The 12,371-nt window shown below is 50.7% G+C and overlaps 1 protein-coding gene across 1 annotated transcript in view; it reads left to right on the plus strand.

Annotated features, from left to right (window-relative positions):
* Positions 1–12,371, plus strand: part of Cfap46 (cilia and flagella associated protein 46) — an 86,002-nt gene that overhangs the window by 23,518 nt on the left and 50,113 nt on the right. The window contains exons 16-22 of the mRNA XM_057778258.1: positions 597–721; positions 1,815–1,948; positions 2,944–3,156; positions 4,081–4,249; positions 4,423–4,572; positions 5,322–5,429; positions 5,951–6,117. Of these exons, the coding sequence (XP_057634241.1) occupies positions 597–721; positions 1,815–1,948; positions 2,944–3,156; positions 4,081–4,249; positions 4,423–4,572; positions 5,322–5,429; positions 5,951–6,117 (1,066 nt within the window). The remainder of the gene's footprint in view (positions 1–596; positions 722–1,814; positions 1,949–2,943; positions 3,157–4,080; positions 4,250–4,422; positions 4,573–5,321; positions 5,430–5,950; positions 6,118–12,371) is intronic.

The raw sequence follows: 12,371 nt of genomic DNA on the forward strand, positions 1-12,371 counted from the left end.
CGGGACAGCCAGCAAAGGGCGCAACACGGAGCCAATGGTCACTTCCTGGAAGGGTGCTGGCCATGGGTTTGGATTTGGAAGGGCCTTTTCACAGACAGCAGCATCTCTGAGTACATATTGGGTCTGGCCTCTGTGTCTGCAGACTACCCATCCACAAGGTCAGCCACGAAGGTCTGAGAATATCGGCAGCAAAAACAAGCATTTCTGCTGAGCATACATAGCCTGCTTCCTGGCTATTAACAGTGAACCACACGATGCATAGATGGCAGTCAGTGTCACGGTCAACTACAGATGGTTTATAGTTCAAAGGGGGACTGTGTAGATCCCAAGTTTACTTGGCATCATTTTATAGAAGGGAGTGTGCCTCAGTACCCTTGGGGGCAGATCCCAGCAATACTGAGCGGCAGCTGGGCTTAAAACTGATCAATAGTAACAATGAGGGCTACTGGGTTATAGCAAGCCATGCTGCCCTTCTTGAAGGGTTTGTCCCAGCAAGAGCTGGGCAGAGACTCGGGGAAGCAGGCTGGTGGGGGAGGAACTGCTGCGGCTTGGCTTGCTCAGAAAGGGCCTCTCTTTGCCCGCTGCTGTTTTCTCAGGGAGGAAGAAAAAAGGTGCCGAGGGCTCCCAGCATGACTGGGGACAGTCTGAGGTGGTCCTGCACAGAAATATGTCCGCTGACCTGCTGAGGAAGATCGCGGAGGTGGCCTTCCTCAGTGCTGAGGTGCGTCTTGAAGGTCTTGGCTGTCGTAGCTGCCAGTGTGGATGTGGCCATTAACACAACAGAGAGACTTGTCATAAGGGCTCCCCTTGGCTCATACATCCCTAAACAAGACTGTAAACTAGAGAAAGAGAATTAATTCATTTCCTAGAAGAGTACATGAGAAAAGTGTGAACTGAGATGCATTGTGTTGTGTGTTGGTGTAACTTTTCTTCATGGGAAATAATTTCTGAATTCTCTGGGTGTGAAGTTATATTTGGGGATTGAACGTGGAGGTGATTTAAGAAGTCCCTGAAGGAGGTGTGATCTCCGCTAATATGACTCTGTGGGCTCAGCCGAGACTTGGGCTGGATCTTGGTTCCCCAGAACCAATAGGCCTGCTCATTTACAGATGGGGTACTGAGACCCCGGGCTGGACCTACCCAAAGCTAACCATGTATATTGTGACCTAGCTGTATCTGAAGCCCTTGATGTGAGCTCTCAGTCCCCACATCCGTGCCAGCGTCAGAGGCAGCCTTGGCCGTGTGTTTAACCCTCACCGTGGTACAGCATTTCCATTGCTTTTACCCAGTGGGGTCAAAGCAGAGGCTGGGGGCGCTCACCTGTTTATTCCATCAGAGTCTAGTGGCACAGGGTGACCAAAGACAAGCCCTGTGCTCAGGGAGCAAGCTGCCAGATGGCAGTGCCAGAGCAGACGTGCAAAGAGAACTGTGGCTGAGACCGAGGGGCCGGCCTGACCCGTGTGTCCTCCCATCCCATCTGCCTGCCAGGTGGGCTGTGCAGAAGCCTTTGGTGCTGCAGAGCAAGTTTGGGAGGCTTCAGGGAGATGAGCAGTCAGTCGGCTGCCGTGGGAGAACATGAGCACTGTTCTGCCCGCCCGCCAGAGTGTGATGTGGCTGTGGGCTGTGCTCCTGAAGGAAGCCCTCCTCCCCCGGGGATGCACAAATTGGCAGGCTGTTGAGGCAGGTGGGGTGTGCAGGCCCCTCGTGCACTCTTTACTTGTGTTTGGCTTTTTCAGAAGCAGAATTTGCTGTGTGCTCCCCGAGTGCTGTGGTCTGCCTAGCTGTGACTTCTGTGACTGTGTACTTCCCCACAGGCCACGGTCCACTTGCTGCGCTTGGAAGGTGTGGAGCTGAATGACCAGGCCATCCCCCCTGAGGACTTGAGCCAACACCCAGCTGGCTATGTGCCTGAACCACCAGAGAGCAATCCCGAGTGGATCACATACAGGTGGATGAGAGTCCCAGCCACCCTGTAGACCAGCGCTTCTCAACCTGTGGGTCGCAATACCTTTGGGGTCACATATCAGATATCCTGCAGATCAGAGATTACATGACATTTAGCCACAGTAACAAAATTAGTTATGAAGTAGCAATGAAATAATTTTATGGCTGGAGGTCCTCACAACATGAGGAACTATACTAAAGGGTCCCAGCATTAGGAAGGTTAAGAGTCACTGCTCTGGACCAAGGGTTGAAGAACAGCTTCATTTGCCCAGACCCAATTGTGGATGGAGCAGGATATACAAGTTAGAGCCTAGGCTGTTTGTAAGCCGTGGCTAAGAGTGGCTTGTACAAACCAAATAATTGTAAAACAAAATAAAAGAAGCATGCTGCAGAGACTTTAGCAACTCGCTAAAATACCAGCTTGGCTCCTGACAGAAAGAAGTTTCCCAGCCTGGGCTGGTAGAAGAGAGTTGCTTTTACCATGAGCACTGTGCAGAGTGGCTACATTGCCCTGCTCTAGGTACCACCCGGCAGGCTGTGCGTGCTGGGGGCAGGTACAGCTATAGATTGTCTTGGAGCCAGGGGGTGAAGGCAGCCAAAGAGGTGAGAGAAGGCAACCTGGGAAAGGCCTTAGGCCAGCACCCCTCCTCAAATCAGGGAGCTCTTAACAGGGCCTGTAAGACTCATAGCATGGGTGAGAGGTAGCTTGCCAGTATCTGGGTAGTAAGGAAGGACAGACGGGCATTTCCAGAGGATTCAGCAAAGTCTAGCTAGGACTAGGTGTAATCAGGGACATTTGGGGGCAGTCGCATGAGGGGAGCAGTACCAAGACAGTCTCTCTAGAGCCTGGATCCCTGGCCTATACAGACAGTCTGAAACACCCTCCAGACCTAGGTGGGGATGACGCAGAGAGCCTAGGCTCACTTCCTCAGTGGTGTGTGGGATGGGGAAGGTAGAGGCCGGATATTGAGCTGACCGCTACACTGTGTGCTGTTGCAGAACCTGGATAGAAAGCCTGTCGCAGTATGCCATGAACAACTGGCTGCGTGCTGCAGAGATCGGGCAGGAGCTAGGGGAAGCCTGGATCGTGCAGAACGCCGTGGTCTATGTTTTGAACCACAATCGTCACCTCATCGTGGCTGGGAGGCAGAAGGAGCTGGTGGATTCCCTGTATCACCTCCTGAACACCCTCAAGGCCACTGGCTACAAAGGGTGGGTGTTGCCACCACATCTGTTTATGCTTGGGAGTCACAGCTGTGAGGTCAGGCATGGCCATTGTGGGGGCAATGAGTTGAGAGACTGCTAGGCACGGGTAAGGTCTGTGCATGGAGGAGGCGCTCAGCCTGCACTGGGATGACATGGTCATCATGACCCAGGGTATTCACAGCTGCCTCACTGCCCCCTGCTGGCTCTGCTCCAACACTGCCCTCTGAAGGCTCTGCTCCAAGCCTTTGCGAAGAGTTCAGCTGAGGGCCCAGGTACTCTGTGAAGTAGCTCAGCGGTCACCCCACCTTGGGCTGGAGGTGGGGAGAGGGTGAGATCTCATGACTGTGTGTTTCTTTTCCAGACGAATGAGAACTTAGATTAATGTTTCCCCATAATAAATTAGAAGCCTGAATGCATCATGTTAGGTTGGGTTTGAGGCCAGCCTGGTCTACAAAAGTGGGTTCCAGGGCAGCCAGGGCAGCATAGTGACAATCTGTCAAGAAGAAAAAAAAGGGGGGGGGAGGGAAAGAGGAAGGAAGGGGGAGGGAGGGAAGCAAACTAACACTCAGCAGCACTCACCCGTGGTCTGTGTTTAGGCGGTTTTGTTTTGTTTTGTTTTTTATCATGTATACAATATTCTGTCTGCATGTACACCTGCAGGCCAGAAGAGGGCACCAGGCCCCATTACAGATGGTTGTGAGCCACCATGTGGTTGCTGGGAATTGAACTCAGGACCTTTGGAAGAGCAGGCAATGCTATTAACCTCTGAGCCATCTCTCTAGCCCCTGTGGTCTGTGTTAAACCACAATTATCCTCTCCTCTTGACTGGGAGGCAGAAGGAGTGGGCGTGGTGCTGTGAGGTTCTGCCTGGGGCTGAGCCTTGTCCTGCCCTGGCCATGGCCAGCACAGCTCTCACGTTACACCCTCCAGGGATTTAGTCATGCTTGTCTCGCTGTGTGATGCCCTTGCTCGAGGCCTGATCATCAGCTGGATTCCCACCCAGACATCTGAAAAGTCGAAAAAGAATGTGCGCCCTACCTTAGTTCATGTTCCAGCAGCGGAGTTTTCTGCCTCCTCTGAGATCAGAGCAGCGTTGGAGGTACTCCATCCTGCAGCCCGGGAATGGGCCCTGGAGTGGGCCCTGGGGTAAGCCCTGGGGAGGACCAAAGGTGAACTTGATGCCTGGGTACAGAGAGACATAGGGACAGCCAGAGGGAGGATGGTTTAAGGACCCCTCTTAGATTTGCCTCATGATGAAGACACTTGTTTTAGGTCTGTGAGTTTGCACTGCACCTCACTAATGGGAATGTGCTGGATGACATCGTCCCCACCAGCGTGCGGCAGCATCTCATTTCAACCTGGGTGAAGGCCAAGCAGCTACTGCAGCAGCAGATTGGGCAGCGACTGGGCACTGATGAGCAGGTGGTTGCCGAGGATACCCTGGGGGTTTAGGACCCACAGACTGCCTTTCCCCGGCGTTCTCGTTATTCAGTGTGGTCACAGTTGCTGGAAAGGGGGTGTTTCTGCCTATTAAGGTCTGAGGTTGTTCTCTACTGTCGCCAAAATTGCCGCTCTTGAGAGCCAAGGGAAAAAGTCTTCACCAGGTCTGAGCGCTGGGCCTCTGGGGGTGCTGCCCGCTCTCGCTGCTACTCAGTGACAGAGTCATCGCTTTGATATGGCTCCAGCCCACCCCCAACACTAAACCTGTGGGAGCAGGGTCTGGGAAGGAGCAGGGAATAGTTTCAACTCACAAACCCTCGCCATGAGCCCAACACAGCAGCAAGTAAACCATGGGGAGGAGCGGTCAGGAGGGAGCAGGGGAGCGCTCAGGAGGGACATTTATCCTGGGTCAGAGAGAAGCGGTTTGTGGGATATTCCCAGATCAGCAACTTCTTACCAGGGCTCAACAGCCTTCTCCCTCTGGAAAGTCCTCCTTAGTGGCCAGACAACATTGTCTTTAAGGCTCATGAATATGCAGATTTCATGCCTTGTTGCCTAAGAAGACAATGTAGAGGTTGATTCCTACCAGAATAGCCTCAAATATCAACTTTCCGAATACTGTGGTCTGGCTAATGCAGCACGGGGTTATCTCAAAAAATGGCTCGGATATCCACAGCTTTTCCTCCTTGTTTCCTGGGCAGCTAGACACTCTATCCCTTCTATCCCTCCAGGGTACCAATGAGGATATCAACTCTATAACCAGAGTCCTTGTTGCCCTTGAGATGTATTCGTGCAATGGACTGGGTCTCATGGACTTCACGGTTCCCCCGCTAGCTCAGGTGGGTTTCCCCAGGTTTCCCAAGAGGTAAGTCAACAACCCCCATCCAGGAAAGACGAGGAAACTGAGGCCTAAGGTCCTGCCTGAGGTAGTCAGAACTCAAACCCACATCTCCCTCTGCTTCCTGACAGCTGCCATCTCTCGAGGCATACATATCTGGCTTTTGTATGGGACAGTCCTTTATACCCATGGGAGGAAGTTGCTTCTCTGGGTGGCCTTTCTGTGTCCTTCATCCCACGATCTCAGCCCAGGCAGAGACATATAAGAGGACAGACATGCCTTCTGAGGTGGGAAAGTCATGAGGACGGAGCAACTGAGATCAGTTAGGCTTCACAGATCAGTAGCCTATCTAGGACTGCATATGCTTAGTGATCCTTGAACGCATGCGTGTGAAGCCGTGTGCAGACATCGCAGGATGGATGAAGCTCAGCAGACTGGCAGCAGGGCGATTGTTGAGGGCCACAGACTCCTAGAGGGTCGCTGTTGCTAATGCAATGTCCTTCTCCCTCACATGCCGGGAAGGTGGTGAAAATGGCTTCTGAGTGTAACTGGTCAGAGCCCCTCGTGGAGCTGCAGACCCTGACGCGCCTCACCCACTTCGCCTATGTGGCCCACGACCATGAGATCACCATGGCATGTTCTCACAATGCCACCCAGATGGGCCTCAAGCACCTGAGGTCATTTAATGCGTAAGTGACCTCCGCAATGGCGTCCTAGAAGCATGCAGTAACATAAGCAGAGTGTGGACTATGTCCCATGCCACAGAGCAGGGGCCAGAGGTGCAGCCCTGCTGAGCAAGGGACACCTGGCAGGAATCTGACTGCCATGCCGCTTCCTCTGTGTGTGCCACAGGACAGCACAGAAAACAGGGCCCGCGAAGCTGTGTGGGGTGTTAATGGGGACTCAAAAGACACAGAGGCCTCAGTTAGGAGGTCTGTGCAATAATAGCTCTGTGTGTGTGACAGATAGATAAGAGCTGATGGTTCTCTTAGATGAGGGTTCTGTGTTAAAAATACCACAGCTGGGGAGGCCTTAAGAAATGGGGATTTATTGTTCATGGCATAGAAGCTGGACGTTCAAGTTCAGGGCATGATAGTTGGTATCTAGTGAATGTCGCTGCCTAGTTCAAAGTTGGTCACTTCATGTGGAGGAAGAGGGAAAAAACGCTGTTATTCTCCCTTATGGGGCAGGATTCCATCCTGAGACGCCAACCCCGCACTCCACCACCTTCATCTCCCAACAGCCCTTCTACTAATGCCGTCACCCGGGGAATCAGATATCGGTATGTGACTTTAGGGAGCACATGTGATTCTCAGATCAACCACGTTTCCATCCTGACGCAGGCAGCTTTGTCCGAGGGATTTGGGGACAAGCAAGATGCATGATGCTGAAGTGTATCAATGCCACTGAACAATGCCCCTGGCTTGTTAAATGGGAGATAGCTTCTCTGTCAGGTCTCCATGGTAACTACTGGAGAATGCCAGTCACCAAGTGTATTAGTTGCTTTTCTCACTTCTGTGAACTGATGAGAAGCAATGCAAGGGAGGCAAAGTTTACCTTGGCTCATGGTTCCAAGGTCCAGTTCATTATGGAAGAAGGCATGGCGGCAGGATGCTGGAAGGCAGCCGAAGTGTGCAGCTGGGATCCCTCACCACATGTTTTGTTTGTCAGAAGAGGAAACTGGGAGCAGACAGGGAGTAAGGCCAGGCCACACAAACCTGTCTTCAATGACTGGCTTCCTTTCGCGTGAAAGTGCTACCCCTATACGTCCTACAACCTCCCACAACAGTGCCTCCAGCTAGGAACCAATGCTCACACGCATGAGCGGGTGAGGGACATTTCTCATTCTACCTACAGCAGCAGTGAAGCACTGGAACACGTCTGTCTTCCTTCATGGTTTCGACAATGTTCCACGGTGTTGATCCATGATCAGAAATATCAGTCTTTCCTTCTCCCTGAATCTGGGGCTGTTGTAAAAGGCAGTGTTGTAACAAATGCCCATGTAGCCAAGATGGTTTTCTTCCGGGCTCTTCTTTTTGGCTTCTTTCCCAAGTCCAAGTATCCTGAAAAATAGAGTCATGACCCAGGACTATAAAGGTGCTTCCTTTGCCCAGTGGCCAGTTTGGTCAGTGGTCACCAAATCCACAGAGTTCTTCTCCATGCCCATGTTTCTGGTCTTGCACCATGTCTACCAGCCTCGCTTTCTGAGCCATTGATGTGCTCCTGGTGTGTTGGCAGGATTTAGTGGGCATGTATCATGTGCCTCTTAGTCGTTGGACCCCTATGAGGACCAGGCCAAACATGTGCATTGCTCACAGTGACAGCTCCAAGGCTATGTTCATACAACTGCTGAGAGTCTGAGAGTCAGCAGAGCCCCATGCCCTGCAATGTCTGCAACAGAAGCATCCACTTGTCTAGACCCCCTGCACACACAGGGGCAAGGGCATAGCATTGGTACCGAGGAGTAGGGTGCTGTTCCTTTGACCAACCTGCTCACGTAGTTCATAGGCCTTTAGAAGTGGTTCGTAGGAGGAATGTGGAAGAGTTCGTAGGACTGAGAATTCCTAGAAACCCTATAAGCAAAACTCAGTGGAGCATTTTGGTCAGAGTGTAGAAGAATAGAATGCTAGAGGGATCAGCAGGGGAGCCCCAGCTCGTGAGGTTTCCGAGAGGAAGAGAGCTTTGTTGGGGACTGGGTCACACTCCTGTCCTATTCTGGCAGAAAATCTGGCTGCTTTCTCCCTGTGTCCTGATTATTTTAGTAAGGCTGAATTCAAAAGTAATGGAAAATCCATGATAGCACAATGACTGGTCACTGTTCTTAGTCAGATCTACAGTGAGAAGGAGCAACAAGGTAAGAAAAGTGTGCAGTCTTGTGAGGAAAGGAGAGGCACAGTTTCCAAACTTGTGCCTGAGCAAAGCAGATGTGGTCTTAATGCCACTGGAGAGGAACCTAAAGTTCTGCCCGGAGAGCACAGGAAAGGCGCCTCTGGAAATGCAAAGTCATTTGAAAGAAAGAAAAAAAATGACACACAAAGTGTTTTCTGCTCAGAAGCACCTGTCTAGGGACATCTTTTCCCAGATTGAGCCAGGGTACAGAGACCACCACAGCTTTGGGAGAAGGGGACCTAACTACATCTCAGGCTAACATCAGAACTTGGCAATGTCCACATGATGCTTGTTTTGTAAGCAGGCAAAATTCAAGAGTGAGAGATTAACAGAGGCTTATACCCATGTTCTGAAAAGTCGTTAGGGCCAGACAATGTGTGACAGAGTCTAGTTTCCAGAAGGGAGATGCTGAGAAGCCACCCTATGAAATGTGAAGGTGTTACTTAAGTTGCAGTAGGGAACCCAGGATGTTGGAGATGCTGGGACCACAGGAGCCAACTAAGGGACACTGTGGACACGAGTGGAGCTATCCTGAGAGAGAGGCTACGTGTATCGCAGGTGATAGAATTGGAGGTGTGGGCTCCTTGGTGCTGCTGAACCCATATGATTCCATTATAGTGGTAAATCCAGATGCTGAGTGGGAGCTGCAGAGCTTGTTTCCGACCCTGCTGAGTCTGTCTTTCTTTGGCTTTGTGTTTCTTTGGGAATGTTTGTTCTGTATCACTGTATATTAGAAGTTTGTAACTTTTAAATTGTATTTTATAGGGACTCATAAGTGAGAGATGGCCAGAGTCTCAAAAGAGACTGAACTGCTTAAAACTCTGAAGGCTTTGGAAGTTAGAATTGCTTCATTTTCCATTATGAGAGGGCCGCGAGACTGGGGGACCAGTGATGTGCAAACACAGGGGGAATCGGAGATAGCTTTATTCTGAGCCACAGGGAACAGGGTTTCAGATCAGATTGCTCTGAACGAAATGTTCCTCCTTGAAAGCAGTTGCACCTTGTTTGTCACAGAACAAAAAGAAATCCTAAATCAATGTATTTACTCAACACACTGGTGGGGACGGCAGAAAGGCAGATTACAGAAAAGCAGGGAACTCGGCTATCTGAAGACATTCTTCCTTTTTGGGTTGGTGAAGTCCAGTGTCTTTATATTAATACATTTCAAAGGTTTGCCAGTAGTTAGGAGCATGTTAAGTCAAATACCAAGATGACACATGAATGGCTGTTAGGCGGACTAGCCCAAGGTAGCCTTGACTTTGGATCTGCAGCATTCTAGTTCTGACTGACCGGTCAGTCCTATAGAATCTTTACCACATTTTCCCCTAAAACTTCAGTTCACAGAGAGGATGCTATGGCTTAAAGTGACGTGTTTGGGAGTCAAGCTGACAACAGGTCAAGGTGTAGTGGTTAATTTACTTCATTTGCCAGCTTGATTGTATTAAGACGCACATGGGACGTTAATGAGGCAGACCTCTGGAGTTGTCCTTGAGGGTGTTCTCACAGAGGTTTAACAGGAGAGATGGACTCACCTTGAATGCTGGTGACACCATCTCATGGGCTGGGGACAGAGACGGAATTACAGAGAGGGACAGGAGGAAACCAGTGGAGCACCAGAATCACCTCTCTCCACTTTCTAATTGTGGCTCCGATTCGTGTGGCCAGCGGCCTCCTGCCTCTGCCTTTCCTGCCGTCACTCCGGTTACACGCATTAGCCATGAACTCTGAGGCATCCTTTGCCGTATCACATTAAAGGAAGAAAGAAAAACTCCTCCCCTTTGAGTCATTTAACCAAGAGCGAGTCCTGATTGAGTTCTCTGCTTCATGCTTCCTGTGTCTTCTGTCCTCTGTCTGTCTGGTGCGTGAATCTGAATCTGTGTCTGCCTGAAGACTGTGTCTCCGCCCCCCCCAACACCCCCAGCATCCATCTGTTCTGTCTGTGTGTGTCTAACGGTCTTTATTGGACCACACAGAAAACATCACTGGGGAAGGAATAGGATGCTTTATAGCGATCGCTAACAGAGTTTTACGAGGGATCGGGTCTCTGGTTCCAATTGGCCCAGACAACAGACATCAATTAGTGTTTATCAACCAATATCCACAAATGATGGCTTCCAACCATTATCACAGATTTTAGGGAGTGGCTTTCAACCTCTGTATTTGCTACTTTCAGCAAATGATACACACGCGTTGTCTGGGGCAGGGACATGGACGAGTCTGTAACTTAAGATCACAGCTATGCATTAGCTCAGGTTGGAGAAGTTGTTGCTATGAAAACCCAAGACAAATAAGGTTGATTGTTACATTGTTTCTTAAAGACAGGTTCAACAAAAGGTGTGAGTACACAGCAGTTTTAAATCTTGAATGACCACACCGTGGTTAAGGCTGTGAGGTCCAACAAAAGTTCTGGTCTCTTAGAGTGTGGAACAGATATGCTCAAAAGATAGTGTCACCCCAAGCCATGATGGACTATATTCCCTCAGTTGTGAACCAAAACAAGCCCCCCCCCAATAGTTCTTCAGGAATTTGGTGACGGCCATGAGAAAAGCAGCTAATAACGAAGTCATTCGGTGCCCTTGCCTTAGCGGGCAAGACCTTTACCACTGAACCATCTCACCCACACTAATCTCGCTCTTACTTAGACCTCATAGTGAGCTGGAAGGGGCAGTGGGCGGGCAGAGTAGCTGAAGTTCACTTACCACAGGCTCTTCAGGGAAGATTGACAAGGCCCCAAGGGTGGGGGCCAGGAACACAAGGTGACTAAAGTCACACCCTGTGGGGTCAGGCGAGACCTGGCAGAGGTGGTCCTATTCAACCCTGTGCAAGATTCACTTCCATTACTCCAACATTGTCCTTAGAAGACGTCAATCAATTGCACATCCCCGCAGAAAGGGTTGCTGTTAGTGCTGCCGTATACAGCCACCAACTACTTGGGCACCAGAAGAGAACTGGGCACAGCACCAGGCCAGGCTAGCACACTCTTCCATCAGTGACCCTGTCAATTCTAATTTATAAAGGGAATCTGTGTAATAAATAAAGCAAAGATATTCACGCTTACAAACAGCGACAGAAAACCTGGAGATTGCACTGGGCCCTCTGAAGGCCTTTGGTAGACCACTGTTGTCCTCTCCTGGTGACTGCTGTCATTGCACCCTGCTGGCTGCAAGGGTCAAAATTCCCAACTGTCACTCCCCAGGCTAGGGTCACAGCCTTCTTTGCACCAGCCTACCACCTATGGGGGGGGGGGGGACGGGTAATTACTACCCAGCCTCCTTTTGCCTTCAGACTGCAAATTCCCACCGTACAGCAGGTCCTTGCAGACTTAGGGTCAGACACACCTTCCCCCATTGCCTCCTTGGAACGTATTTGGCTGTTTGCTTCAGCAAGCAGGTGCCTCTTGTAGAGCACCAGGACCCAAAGGAAATGTTGAGTGAACAAGTATATCACTCACAGAATAAAATCTGTGCTGCTGAGCTGAGAAGCCGAAACATGCCCTCCACCTTTCACCCCACCCCACCCCCACTCTGCATGTGCCCAGACCACTGTGGCGCCTGGTTTGGGAGCCAGGAGAGTGTCTGTGGGGCTGCGGTGCTGCTCTGATATGGCACTGCACGCCTATGTGCCCCTCTGAGCAAAGAGTTCAGAGTGAGACAAGACTTTCTGCCCAGGGAGCAGAGCCTAGCTGAGGACAGAACCCAACAGATGGTTCTATCTGGACCATCGATAGATGGGAAATCCACTCCAAAGAAATGTCTAAAAGGCAGTAAAGGAGTTTGTCCCATGGTTCTGTGGTTCACTGGATTCTGCAAATTAGTTCTGGTTTGGGATCTCTCATAAAGGTACTAGAGGGCCCATCACTCAGGCACCCACAGAACTGATTCTCACGCCCCCCAAAGTTCTCTGTGGGTGGACATCTCCAGGAACTGCCACTGGCCTTGATGTATAGTATCTCTGTAAATGCAAGCACCGAGAGACCATCTCCTCAATGAAAGCCCAGGACACCCAGGCCAAATGTGGGCATCTCAGTCACTGGCAAGGAAGGCCCCAAAAGGCG

The sequence above is a fragment of the Chionomys nivalis genome, chromosome 8 (genome assembly GCF_950005125.1).
Source record: "Chionomys nivalis chromosome 8, mChiNiv1.1, whole genome shotgun sequence".
Lineage (NCBI taxonomy): Eukaryota > Metazoa > Chordata > Mammalia > Rodentia > Cricetidae > Chionomys > Chionomys nivalis.